Below are 14,384 nucleotides of genomic sequence, written 5' to 3'. Positions count from 1 at the left end.
TCTAAATCAAGGACTATCTCTTTTAAAGAACCTAAAAAGAACGCTTTAGGGTTCCTTTGGTATTATTTAGCCCAACATATCCTGAATTATATACAGGGCTGTGGAGTCGGAAGCAATTTTGGCTGGAGTCGGACAGTAGAAAAATAGAGGAGTCGAAGGTTTGGCGTACCAACTCCACAGCCCCGATTATATAACAGATTGAATTCTAATACACCTGAACCTTTGGACAGCTCCAAAATATATGTAGCATCCGACAAATTGCATCTCCAATACCTGTCCTGGGCATCACTATGTATTTTTCTCAATCTAAGGAGTTAAGTACCATTGATACATGACTTTATAATAATTCTCTTTTAGCTTAGCTGATATCAGTCTGGTTACCACCTTGCCCCATATCTAATTCCACTCATCTACAGTGATACCTTGATGGATATCTCTATTCCACTTTCTCATAAAGTCACCGATACCTTCTCTAGATCTGATATTATCAAACAGAACTTACAAATTAAGCCTTTATCATACTCTGATAAAAGTAACTTTTCTGCTTTAGATTCTGCTCTTACTTTCCAAATTTTCTAATTAAGCTCAATACAGCCTTTCCGATCTGAAAATAATGAAAAAGTTGTGGTCTGATATTACCCTTTAAAGTTGGAAACTATCAAAATATATTTACATATATTGGCTGCATTCAGATGTAATGCCAAACTATGGCAGGTATGAGTCTCAGACTTCTTGTCCATCCTGGTTCGCACAAAATACTTTTTTGTAAAACTCAGGAATGTGAAATGCACTAGATCACTGATCTTCATCTGGTGGTTTGAGACCCACTATGAGGTCACAGCCTAATCTAAGGTGTGTTGCAACAGCCGCACTACCACCATACAAATATATGGTGAACTAATTAAATGGGTCCACAAATGCATTTTGGGTTAAAGGTGGGTCTGAGGTAGGAAAACGTTGAAGACTACTGCACTATATCAATCAATCTTGTAAATGGCATTGTCCACTAATACAGTTTAGCAAATATAATAAAATTCTCAAAACAAATCAGAAAAAAATTGAAGAGACAGTCCTTACTACAAGTATTATTTCACAAGTTAATAAAGTGCCTTGTTTACATCCTAGTTTGGATTACTCCACTTTTAGTTTTTAATACACCAGTGGCAATCCATATCCACTCCCAAAATATCCACTGGAACTCACTCATGTTTAGGGCTGCCATTCCACCTTGAGGTGCTGCTGGGTAGACATTTGGAACATTTGTTGTCATGAAATCTGCAATCTGTTGTAAAGCCAGTAGGCCTGTTGGATTCTTTCCTTTCTTAAATTGTTCCTGGATCATCGATTCCAATTCCTCACAAAATGCCTAACAACAGAACACTATGTTAGACACTGAAATACCACAGAACTTCAAGCAAGTTGATTGTACTTAATACTTGCCACCAACAGAAACATCTCTATAGGAAAAATTATCAACCTTGCTTCTGCTATTCAGGCACACTGTCAGAATAAGGGACTTGAGGGGGAAGAGTTCTGATTACAAAATCATGCCCCATATATGACCTCCATTTAAAACTAGTAATTTCACATCAGCTTGCCTGCATACTGGGACAATAAATTGGAGATCCTGCTCCAGATGCTCCTATCATCGGAAGTGACAATATCTTTGTGTTGCAAGAACTCGCAACCACTTGTGGATTTCTTCTATATAAACAGACGCTTTTGTCACAGGGTACTGTGTAACCTGTCATTTTCTACATATTTACAAGGAAATAGTTTTGGCTAAAGCAGCCCTGAGTTGCTGATAATCCAGACACCATAATGACACCAAAGCTAAATTGTTCAGCAATTTTTCTCATTTTTGTTTTAGCAGTAATACACTCAAAAAGACATGGTTGCTTGCGGGAAAGAGACCATGGCATGGATATATTTGTTTTATTTACTAGGTTTCTTGTTGGCTGGCAACTAATGCTCTTTGGACATTATACAGCATAGTTAAAAAACAGAAATGCAAGATACAAATACAAAAGGCTGTTTAGGGTGCTTTCGACAGGACCCCTTTCCAAAGCAGCCTGAACCTGTTCCTGAAACTTGGGAGAATTTCAGGAGGACTCCAGTGCAACACAAGTACTTGTCACTAGAAAAACAAATGAGGAACTGCAACGTGCCACAAGAATGCATACATGTCCCTTAAGACTCTTTCGATTCTGCCACACAAGTTAATGTTGTCTTTGAGAAAGTGTTTAAAGAACAGAGGTAACACCAATTATTGTCATTTCTTTTCTCAGTTGTATCTTATTACTTTTTTATCTATCTTTTAAAGTCATGCATAAGTATATATTCTTACTGGGCTTTGAAGAATCATGGAGACTCTCTTCTTCTGTTCCATCATATTGAAATCCTGACGAAGATCAGGAGCCATGTTCCTCTCCCGCAAATACTCTGGGTTATTTTCATCAACTCTATCAAAATATCTTTCTTTATGAGGGGCTGCTGGAGGTGGTGAGGTTACCACCTCTGCTCTAGATACACCATTCATAGCACTTTTTCAATAGTTCTATGGAAGAAAGAAAAAACAAACTCAAAAGTATACCAATGAATTCATATGCTAAAGTTTAGTTGGTGTCCTACCACCACTCTTTCCCCACTTTATCCTGCAGTGGGGATGGAATACTTTTGAAAAATATAAAGCTTGTTAAATCAGGAAGCAAAATCAGAACATTAAAAAGTGTTCATACTGCTCTTAAATTTTTATAATTCTAACCCCAGATCCTGCTCTTGAATTAATTAATCTGAGCCTCTCTCCTTTCCCTTCTTAGCCCTCCCCCAGTTCTTAACTACCAAGTCACATGCTTAAACAGGCCTCAGAGATGAACCTTTGATAACATTCTGTATTTACCTCATTAGATGGAGTGCCTTGTTCAGCACTCTAGGTTCTCTCAACACCCATTCACTTTCCTCTCAACAGTTCATAGTAGTACATAGGCTTTATCTGTCACAGACATTTTTCTCCTCCTTTTACTCCTACCTGAAAATCCAGGGCTTACTGTTCCATCTCCAAACTGGTAAACCATGGTTACCACCTTTGAACAAGTCAGAATCCTACACGAATTCAAACTGTGGAAACAACTGCCTTGCTTCAAATTTCCTGGGCAAAAGATTCATTCGTGATTGTTGATATAATTGTCTAAATCAAGCATCTGTGTAAGTACCTTTCAGGGGTCTTACAGGGCTCCAACCTTAGCTGCCCATTTTCCTAATAGTTTTACTCTGGATTTGTGCAGATGCCAAGAATATATATTCGTAACTCACTCACAGTACCCCATCTGGAATTTCCTTAAAGCAAGAACGTCCGTTTCTTCCCCTTTTCCTTAAGATTAGTTACCAGTGTAATCCTATGCCATATCCCAATATTCTATTGCAACTAAATGACAGTATGTATAGATGAAATAACTGCATATTCTTTCTATTTACCCTGCCTCCATTCCTCTTTACTGTTGTTTCCCTATGTCTATTTTAGACTGTGAGCCACTTGGGAGAGGAACTTGTCAAAATTGTTCTATGAAAAGCATTTTGTTTAGGAGCCATGTTGAGGTTTGAAGTTTTTAAGCAGCCTTGCAGAGCAATCCTGACGGGCTGGAGAGTCACAAACTTGCAGATCCTCCAGGTGCATGAGAGATCCTGCCAGCTCCAGCCATCCAGGGCAGAAGGTCACAAGTGTTGTTCTTTTCTTGCTACATCAGCTCCAGGCAGGTGGGAAAGAGGGCCCAAGGATCAAGCTCCTGGGGGCATCCATAGGGCTTAAGATAACATAGATTCAAAGCCTCCAGTGCCCCATCCACACCATGAAACATTCCATTTCAGAGCTTACCTCTGATGGTAGTTTCTCATTGCTATGGCAGAACCCGAAGCCTCCAGCATGGCAGGGCTACTTCCCTCCCACCAGCAATGCTCTTATCCCCCCCCCAAGCCATCAGCATTGGGGATCTAGGACTGTGTCCTTAGGACACAAGCCACAACACATGCACAATTATGAGTGTGCCAGTATCTGATCAGGGTTTAGAATACGGCTTCTAATTCAGTATCAGAATAGTTTGCATTGGTAAAGACCTATCTCTTCGCCCAGGCATTTAAAAAATTTTAAAATTTGAATTTAAAATTGAAAATTTTTAATTATGTTTTATTGTGTTTTTGTATTTTAACCTGTTTTATTATGCTGTGCACCGCCCTGGGAGCTTATTGCTATAGGGCGGTCTAAAAATGTAATAAAATAAATAAATAAATAAATAAATAAATAAATAAATGAAACAATTTGAGATTTTAAAAAAGTTTTGTCCTAAAAATATAAATCATTATAAATATTACCAACCCATCATCAGAAGGTCCAAGGATGGGTCACAACGATATAAAATACAATGTTAAAAACAATTTAAAACAATTAGGGAGGGTCCTAAAAATATATCTCTCAAGTGTCAAAGGCCAGGGTGAAGAAGTGCAACTTCAACATACTACAGAAGCTATATAATGAAGGTGCCTCCCCACAGAGGTGCATCTGGCAATTCTACAACTTAGGAGCAGCCACAGAGAATGCCCTCTCCCAAGATAACCACTCCCAACGTCTTAGGGTGGAACTACCAAGAGAGTCACCTCTGCTGATTTGAACACCCAAGAAGGTCTGTAGGAAAGGAGGTGGTTTTTCAGATATTTTGGGCCTAAGTCATTTAGGGCTTCATGAGCACCTTAAATTGTTTTTTCTTTATTGCCTTTCCTTACAAAGATTTCATTTCATTGTCTTCTTTCCATTTCGGATGTTTATAGCTAAACTTCTAAAGGAAAAGCTGGCATCAAAACAAGAAGCCCAGGAACGAATAAAAAAATCAGTTTATTAGTAGACTGTTCAAAGATCAGAACATGGCCCTATTAAATGAATGGTGTTGTTGGCACCACTGGAGTGGTTCGAGAGCATCAGTGATGACAGTCCAGTCCTCAAAGCCCTTATACTGTCAAACTCCAAGAAACAAAGCAGGATGGAAATATACAGTACTAGCTCTTCATGTTTTAAAGCTGGGCCTCTGAGCTAATTACCACTGCTATTTAAGAGGGTCCATGAATGATGAGGAAGGTAATATAGATTCTTCCCCATCTTCATGGGCCCTCTTAAGTAAAGATGGTAACCCTTCCTTTCTTGGCAGAGAAGCAGCAGGTGAGTAGAGACAGGAGGATGTGAGAGAAATTATTCAGCTATTTTTTGCTGCTCCAGTACACTGCTCTTTGGTTTAATTCTAGCTCTTCTGAGCAGCAAGACCTTAATCATTGCACCTTTATATCTCTGCAGCACTTCTGAAAAGGACTGGTGCGTTGACCCACAGAACCTCACAAAGATAAAATTTCCTTAGGCATGATATCTTCCTAAATTTAACTTCCAATTAATTTATCTCAAGTTATATTTTTATATAGCCAAAAGGTCTGCAGCCACACACAAAAGGCGGTATCAGCAGATTCAGGGGGAAGTACAAAAACACTTAAGAAAAAAACTGAGGCCCCAACACAGCCCAATGAGTATCCCCAACAGCCACAGGGGAGGGGGGGTAAGAGGTAGATTGGAAAGTGGGCAGCTCTCCCTGTTTCTTGCTGTTTTTCTCCTTTTCTCTCCGAAAGAAAATGAGGGAGGAAGAGACAAAGGGCAGAGAGAATCATTTTCCAAGCGCTGGAATTACAGCTCCTCATATAAATCAACAGAGAAATCCAAGATTTTAATGTAGCTGGGACTGGGAATCATGGTGACCAAAAAACAATCCAATGACAACTGAGCATGCTCAGTAAGCACCAAATACTGACTGGCTAATGAAAACTGAAAGCTGGGGGGGGGACGGAATAGAGTAGCTAGAAACTTAAAGTAAACACTCCATGCTGCACTATTTTGTTACATGGTCCCTATCTGTATACACTAATATTAGGTTTCTGAGGGACAGAATTAGTTTGGAGTTCAACAGTATGGTAGCATGGACCTCGTGGCCTCTCAAGACAGACACAAACTCATACTTTCAGTGCATTGAGAAGCTAAACACAACAGCAGGAAAAGTTCCCATTGCCCTCAAGCTGTAACTTGCGATTTGGCCAGTTGAGATACTCAGGGTACCTTGGCTGCCTAGTGCCAAAACAAACCAGTGCTCCCTTCCCCTAGCTTCAAGTTTAGAGCAGAATGGGGTGGGTGCACAGAATTGCTGTATTTATGCTAGGCTTCCAAGACTCAGCAATGCTCAGCACAACTGTAGGGACCCTGCCCAGCCCTCTTCCTAGCTCTAAACTTGGAGCTGGCCAGAGGAGCACAGGATTGTCTTCGGCCTCTGTACTTAATGGGACTAGAGTGCGTAGGATCACAGAGCTGGGAGCAAGCACCACTGAATATAAAGGGATGTCTGAGTAGACACAAAAGAGTGCACTGAGGGCTGTAAAGTTCTGGCAACCAGAAAGCTGTGGACCCTTGTTCACTAAATTTCTGACTAAGCATGCATAGGATCAGGTGGCAACACATCAAATATCTGCTTAAACAAAGACTTTTCTGCCAATTGTAATTCGACCATTGCAGTTTTAGTGACAAGCTAAATGATCTTATGAACTTAGAACGCTAAACAATTACTAGTATAGGCTAGGAACTCTATCAAGGAAATAACTACGGAACTCTTTATTATTCTTTCCTTCATTCACTCTTATTTTTTACATTTAGCCTCTTGCAGTTCAAGTTAACAGAACTGGACATGTTAGAATTGGACAAATTTGTTTCAATTTGACCTGTGACTTGCATGAGAATCAAGCTTACTCTTTGTCTCTCGCCCCACTTATTTTTTGTCTGGAATCCCCAATAGTTCCGATTAGAAAAGATAACCTGTCCTTCCAACCCAGCCCCCCATTGCCACCTGTTCTCTCAGAGCAACTTCCCAATTTCCTATATTTCCCACCTTTACAATGTAAGGGTTCTTAGCACAAACACACTTTAAAACCTGACTGAGCCACATCTTACTGGCTCATTCACATTAGTCAGATATGAGGGAAGTAACGCTTTCTGGAACAGAGAGGGATCGTAACCATAGTGACCTCGGCAAGAGCTGTTGTGGACTGCTATCAAAGGACTTTACTCCCACATTATTGGCACAGAATTGGAGTATTAGAAGAATGTGGTGAGGAGTCAACATTTGTAGTCAGAAACAGTTGCAAGTAAGTTTAAGAACCTCTGAAAGCCTTATTCTTATATGCCAGAAATTTAGTTTCATCACTAAACAAATATAAAGCCCAGAATATAGTTTTTCCAACCCTTGTGAGCAGACAACTTCAATGACTTAGGCTAAAAAGCGTGTTCTGATTTACTCCCAGGTAAGTGGGTATAAGATCATAGCTTAAGTGGACTCTAAAGCATATGAAAACGCAAAATGAAAAGGTTGTTAATACTTAAAAGTGACAAGAACTCCTGCTTCTTTCATTAGGATTCAGTTGCTAGCTTGGATTGTCAACATCATTTATATATACACTGTACTCCATTTTAAGTTGATTCACTGTTCTAACTTTTTTGTATATTCTGAAAAATTAAATACAAAGATAAAAACCTTTGTCATTCTTCCTTCACTTTTGCAATAATGGGCAGGATATTAAATTACAACACCTTACGGATCAAAACCCATATTGGAGCCTTTAGTAAAATTCTTCAGTATTTGCAGGCAAGAATTAGCCCTAAAAAAGCCCAATCACAATTTTTTTTAAAAAAAATCATGTTCACTGAACTAAGTAACGCCTGTGTTAACACCAAACTTCATACAATCAGATTAAACTAGTATCTATTTTGAAAATGCATACAATAACATGAGTAGCACAAAATAATTAGATTTCAAAGATGATTAGTAGACTTATGATCTTAGGTTACTATGCACAGCCAGAATTTGTGGATCCCTGCACATCACAATAGCTGAAAAGGAGTATCAAGTAATTTCCCAAAGGTATAAAATATCTTGGAGAACAACACAATACCAGCATATACCAGAAATGGATTATATATACTGGAGATTCAGTTACACACTAAAGAAGAGTACTTTCATAGGGGGATATATCCTAACATGGTTTTTTGGCAGAAGACTTTGGTTTCATTAACCAAATTACAGGCATTAATATTTTTATGGATCCATGCTACTGCATTAATTGGTTATTTGAAGGGGTTAGGATTCAGAAGTCTAATCACTGCTTCTAGCAAACTATCAACAGTAAACAACTGGCTTCAAAAGGATATAGCTACAGCTGATTTTTGGATAGTTAAGATCCGGGGATTTATTTATTGGCATTTTGTGTAGGACAGACTAGATTTCTAGAAGGAATGGAGACAAGTTTTGAGTTTTAAAAACAGCATTTCTAGATTAATGACAGGATGTCAAATTGTAATAAGCAAATACCTTGTTCATTGAGACACCATACTACATAAGAAAACCCTATCTTATGTTATTTTAGGTTTGTTTTTTTAAAAAAAAGAAGCTCAGAACACAGCATTGTCCCTTAGTTGTTATTGTGCAGAGACAATAAAAGTGGGGGGAGGGGGAGGAAAGCAGACTGAAATGTCAAATGGCAAAAACAACAGATAGATAGATAGATAGTTCTCCTTAATGCAGAAATTCTATCTCCAGTGTCAGTTGCATTCTATTTACTGTTTTCTTTTGAACTAGAGACTGGAATGCAGCCTCCCTACAGCTTCCAGCCAAAAGCTCCACCCTGAATGAAGGCCAAGGCAATGATATATTTAAAAACAGACAAAGGAAGAGAAAATATTAAATTTCAAGGCCTTAGGTTCTTTCCAGATATGGAACATGAAGCTCAACAAAATACAGAGGCATCGAACAAAGCATTAAGTATGCACTACAGTATGCAGCAAAAGTTAAGAATGATCACCAAAGTGGCAATGTGAAAAATAACAAAATGGGAAAGTTTCAAGAAAGCAGACGTTACAATTTTCAAGTGTTACTGTGATGTATATATGAGAGGCATAGTGTTATTGCTGTGTTACATTATAAATATAAATATAAATACATATTTCTGTAAAAAAAAGCTTTTGTTAGGAAGGTCAGAGTTAAAAAGTCTCGTTGGGGAGGAAAAAAGACATTAAACAGTCTGTTTAACTTGTAGAGTTATGCTTGTTATGCTTTCACCGGGCCTTGAAAACCTAGCTCTTTAACCAGGCTTGGGAAGGGGGTTAGGGTGGCAGAGGGTAGTTCTGTGGGGATTTATTCAGTTTTTAAATTTTATACGGTTTGCTTTTTGAATTGTTTTTACATGGATTGTATTGTATTTTGTTGTACGTCGCCCAGAGTGGCAGATTAACCTCTGCAAGATGGGCGTCTAACAAATCTAATAAATAAATAGAGGAACATCTTATGACTGTTAAAGAAGTTAGCAACAGAAAATATATTGACCATATGCAGATGCGACATGAAGCTTACATGCTCTTCTACTGTCCTATGCAATCAGGAGGCAGCACATGGACGTTTTCATTTTTTTGTTAACCACAGCTTCCCATGTCATCCACATCCTATACTATTCTTAACAAACTTAGTTTAAACAAGCCACCTTTAGAAATAATGGTTAGCTAGTTTTAAATTTATCAAATACTGTCAGGCTTTGACAAATTCTTTTGCCTGGGTTATTATGGTGACAGGCCTTGCATACTCTGGCAAGAGGATGAGGCAAAACAAGGCTTTTAAGTTTTGATATTGATATGATAATTAGTTCAAATGTTAAAAGATTGCAGAGATAGGGGAAGTAGAGCGAATCACTCTGCAGAACAGGAATAACCAACAGTGCCCCTCAGATATTGTTGGTCCACAGCTTGTAACGTCCCTGGTCATTGGCCTACATTGGCTGGTGTGGATGGGAGCTGCAATCCAGCATCTAGAAGTACCACATTGTCTGTCCTCACTGGTGGAGAATGCTTGCTCAGTTCTCTTATGTATACTCATCAACTGAAGCAAGCAGGGATTCCAGCTTAAAAACAAGGGACATCACCCCAAGAAGTGCCAGGGCCTTGCCTAAACTGTTTTTATTTTTTTAAGAAAGTGGGACAGCTGGCTATGCTACAAAGCAAAGAGGCCTAACCTGCAGCTGACCACTATCTTCATCTCCCTACAATGCCTCCAGCTCTGGGTGCTCCTGCCAATTAAAGTGAAACAGGTAGCTACCAGGAAGAGTGCCCTCTCTGTGGTGCCATGCTGGTGGTAGAATGCCCTACCCAGAAAGGCTCACCCAGCTCCTCCTTTACAGTAATTTGGGCACTAGGTTAAGTTTCCCACAGTAGAGGCTAACTTAAGTACCAGGCTTTGGGTGGCTATGAACCAATGAAGATGGCACCAGTTTACTAAATACAGTAAAAAATTATGAACTACAGTAAATGCTTTTAACTAAATTATTGTAAGGTGTTTGAAGATCACCATTGTCAAAAAGCAGAATAGAAATTAAAAAGAAAACCTTCAGAGAGCATTAATACAAGTAGGATTTATGCTTTGTATCAGCCGCAAACTAAACCAATGATGAACCAAGGGATTTCCTCCACTAATCCACGGGGTAGCAGGATTGATCTATGCTGGGTGTTGCCTGCGAATAGCCTCCTGTATGCTGAGCAGTCTCCCTACTTTATTTCTGTAGATGTCAGCCACCTGCGATCAGGTGTGCTCTCAAGTTCTCTCATCCTTATATTTTGTAAGGCAGAATGCAATATTTTGCATTTGAATACAGAGTACCTGTCAACTCAGGGGCCCTTTTCTGGATCCTCCTTCCTTTCAGAGGTTTGACAGATGGCTAATAGAAAGAGGGTCTTTTCTGTAGTGGTGCCGCCAAATTCATGAAACTCCCTTCCTTGGCAAGTTTATCTGGCACCTTCTTTGCTCAACTTCTAAAAGCAAGTAAAGCCAGTTTTATTTTCTATAGGCTTTAACGGCACTGTATAACATTCAGCCCTTTTAAAATGATTAATCATGTTTTTTCTTGATCTTTTGAACTTCTTGGTAGGAAATGTGTATTATTGTTATCTGCCGTTTTGTATGACTGTCTTCTTTGTTGCATAGTTTTTTTAAGCCACACTGACACTCCTGCCGACAGGCAGAATAAACTTGAGCTATCTCCAGGTAGGAATGACTGCTTTTCTTATACCCTGTTAGAGGGGGCAATCAGAGCAGTACAAGAAAGGTCTCCCCACCCCCAAGAATTTGAATATTAAAGTTTGCGGCAGCATCCCATTCCAAGGTAATTTTACCCACACGTTATGGAAGGGTAGAAGGACACCTCCAAATGGCTTCAAAGGGAAAACTAGAGGTGGCTTCTGGTGCAACCCAATGCACTAAAACACCTCAGCTTTTTGTTCCGCAGCCAGAGAAAAATCCCAGAGCTGGGAATTAGCTTAGCTGCTGCTGGTGCACCATCAGCTGACTAGAATCAGGAGCTCCAGCTCCCCTCCCTGGAAATAGGCTGCTTTCCACCCTGAGGTTTGCACAAGTACAGAAAGTATTTAGGAAAAAAACACAGTGCAAGTGTAAGAGGGAAGAAAAGAAACAGCCCTATACAAATCAAAGGCAGGAGACAACACAATGGCAGTCAGAGAGGGAAAGAAACTCTGAGCAGGGGGTGGGGGGCACTGAATGCTGAATGATTGTGGCGGCAGCAAAGACAGAATAAATCAAAACCTGATCAGAAGCACTCCACACTGCAACCTTTTGTTGAAGGACAACACACCTGGTGTTTATTTGGCTATGGTATAACCAGAACAACCCCATCGACTCACAATATTAGTACCACTCTTGGGGAACCCCAAGATTCGCATAAATGCACAAATTACTTAATAGAAAGAAGGTACCACTCCCACCCATTAAACAAGGGGTGTAGGGCTTGCTGACATGCGGATAATCAGCAGGCCTTACACCCCACCCCACCCTTATGCACCAGTAATCTCCTCAAATCTCTTCCTTTGTGGGCAAGAGGCAGCCTCCACCTAAGAACGGACCTTTCTTTTCTGACGTGGGAGGCCGCTCAGCTCTGTGCAGCCGCCTGGAAAGAGACGCGAAAGAACTGTGGAAAGCGATAGGCTATCGTCTTTCCCATGGAGGGAGGCTTTCCCACTCTCAGGCTTCCCCCCCAAACAAATATTTTGTTGTGGAGCCCCATTTGTTGCAAAAAAGGGGGGTTGGCAAGGAAAGATGGAACAGCAGTCAGAATGCAACGCCTGGGGGTCTTTAGTTTTCGAGTGTCTCTACCGTCTTGGGTTTTGTTTGATGGAAAAAAATTATTTGTAGAACGGCCATTTCTATTCCAACAGCCAGCCTAAACTTGCACAATCCGTGTCAACAGTCAGGAACCCCAATAAACACAGCCTGAAAGATCTAACTATAACATTCAGTTATCGAACACCATCATAAGAGCGGCAGGAAGAGATGGGGCTGGCTCACCGAAGCCACCCTCACGAACTTCGGGGGTGGTTTTTAAGCCCTTGGTACACCAACACCAGAAAAAGGAAACAAAAAGAGCCAGAACCGTCCTTCGGGGGAAACCGACAGACGCCTTTCCTCCTCCTGTCCCGGCCCTTCCCTGACTGGTAACGGACTTTCTTTTTCCCCTTGAACCAGGCTGCGCGGGGGGGGGGTTACCTCTCCCAAGGCAGAGGGGAAATGAACGCGCAATGACCCACACTCCCGCCCTTCTCTTACGGGCACTGCCTTATTAACTGAAGTTGCAGGAACGACGACGAAGGAAAACAGCTCTGACTCAGGAACCACCTCAAACAGATCCACTACAGACGCGCCTTTCGCGGCCAACCGAACCCAGCAGCTATGCTCGTCTCCTCCTCCCTCGCCGCGCCAGGGTGCGGTTTTGAAGGATCTGCAGGCCAATAAGCACGGCAGTCATTGGAGAGCATCGACGTTAAGAACAAGCAACCTACCCATTGGCTGGAATCATAGACTTATAAATGAAGAGTAAGAATTCCACTCTTTTACGGCGAAATAGTCTGCCTATTGACGCCATTTTTTGTCTCCCTAGAGTAGAAGTGACAGATTCCCATTGGAAATAAAGGAAAAATCCTGGATTGTAGTATCACCATGACAACGTACCAGCATCTCATCCACAAACTTAAAAGTAGAGGCGAAGATAGGAATTCTTTTTTATTCTAGCTCCATTATTCTGTTATTTTGAACACTATGATTCTGCTTAAACATTGTTTTAAATTACTCTACCAATTAAAGTTCAAGTACAACCGCAAATAGCAACCCCCTACCACAGCCTTTGACAACCTGGCGCCCTCCAAATGTTTTAGACTACAGCTCCGTTCGCCCCAAGCAGCATGTGCTGGCTCGGGCTGATGGAAGTTATAGGAAAAGCATCTGGTGGACAGCAGGTTGGCAAAGGCTGCGCCCCACACCACAATGCAGTGTAGTGGAAGTTATCAATTATGTTGTTACTTTCCTCTCTTGCACTTGGTGAGGCAAGTCCATGGTTGGATGAGTGAGTGTCTGCATTTAGGGACAGGTTAGGGAAACTGGCCACCATCCCACTGCCTAATACTAGCCTTCCCTGGGCTGTTGAAGGTAGTCTTAGGCTGCTTCACATGGGGCTCATTGCGTTAGTTAACGGATTAAAAAGGTAGCACTTCTGTCCCGATTTCTAACATCCCTTTCACACTGCAGTGCCTGTTGCATTAAGGAACAGCAGCTTTTTCAGCCAATATACTGGCATTTCGCGCAACTGTCTTTCACACGGCTTGTTTTTTGTCCCTCACCCATGCACACTGTTCCCCACTGTGTAAGAACTCTAAGATCTTGTCCCATTGCCATGCAAGCCCTCTCCCTTTAGGATCTGACTTTTAAAATTATTTTAGTTGTACCAAGACAGGGGTGTGGGGGGGAAATGCTGCTATCTGCACTGATGCCAAAATACCAGTACAGTAGGGCCCCACTCATACGGCGAGTTACCTTCCGGACCCCCACCAAAAAGCAAAAACCGTTGAAAAGCAGAACTTATTGAATAGAATGGCACGCGATGCCCGAAAACCGCCATAAAAGCGGAACAAGCGCCGTATGAGTGGGGCTTTACTCTAATTGCGTCTAATTGAGACCGCAGCATTAAAAAAGCAACGTAAAGCAAAGTGCTGTAAAGCGGGGCCCTACTGTACAAGGTTCATCAGGGAAAAAAAAACCGCACGACTAAAGGGCAGGAACGCACTGCATGCTGGGATGCCTGTCATGTGAGCAGCTGCAGCTAGCAAAAAACTTCTGCAATCTTCTGGGTTCCCAGCCTTGCTCACAGATTATTTTTGGTATCATTTATCACGGAAATTAGCGCTAAACTTCCACTATATTCCACTAGAATTCTAG

The 14,384-nt window shown here is 41.0% G+C and overlaps 1 protein-coding gene across 5 annotated transcripts in view; it reads right to left on the bottom strand.

Annotated features, from left to right (window-relative positions):
• The window catches only part of ADD1 (adducin 1), a 130,460-nt gene extending 117,574 nt beyond the window's left edge, over nt 1-12,886 (bottom strand). For all 5 annotated transcript variants that reach the window (XM_061584694.1, XM_061584695.1, XM_061584696.1 and 2 more), the window contains exons 1-3: nt 12,723-12,886; nt 2,348-2,557; nt 1,204-1,366 (exon numbers count right to left, since the gene is read on the bottom strand). In XM_061584694.1, the coding sequence (XP_061440678.1) occupies nt 1,204-1,366; nt 2,348-2,539 (355 nt within the window). In that variant the 5' untranslated portion in view covers nt 2,540-2,557; nt 12,723-12,886. The remainder of the gene's footprint in view (nt 1-1,203; nt 1,367-2,347; nt 2,558-12,722) is intronic.
• Between the last annotated feature and the right edge of the window lie 1,498 nt (nt 12,887-14,384).

The sequence above is a fragment of the Rhineura floridana genome, chromosome 9 (genome assembly GCF_030035675.1).
Source record: "Rhineura floridana isolate rRhiFlo1 chromosome 9, rRhiFlo1.hap2, whole genome shotgun sequence".
NCBI classification, from domain to species: domain Eukaryota; kingdom Metazoa; phylum Chordata; class Lepidosauria; order Squamata; family Rhineuridae; genus Rhineura; species Rhineura floridana.
Note: the sequence above shows the minus strand (reverse complement) of the source record. Positions and strands in the feature narration are given on the sequence as shown.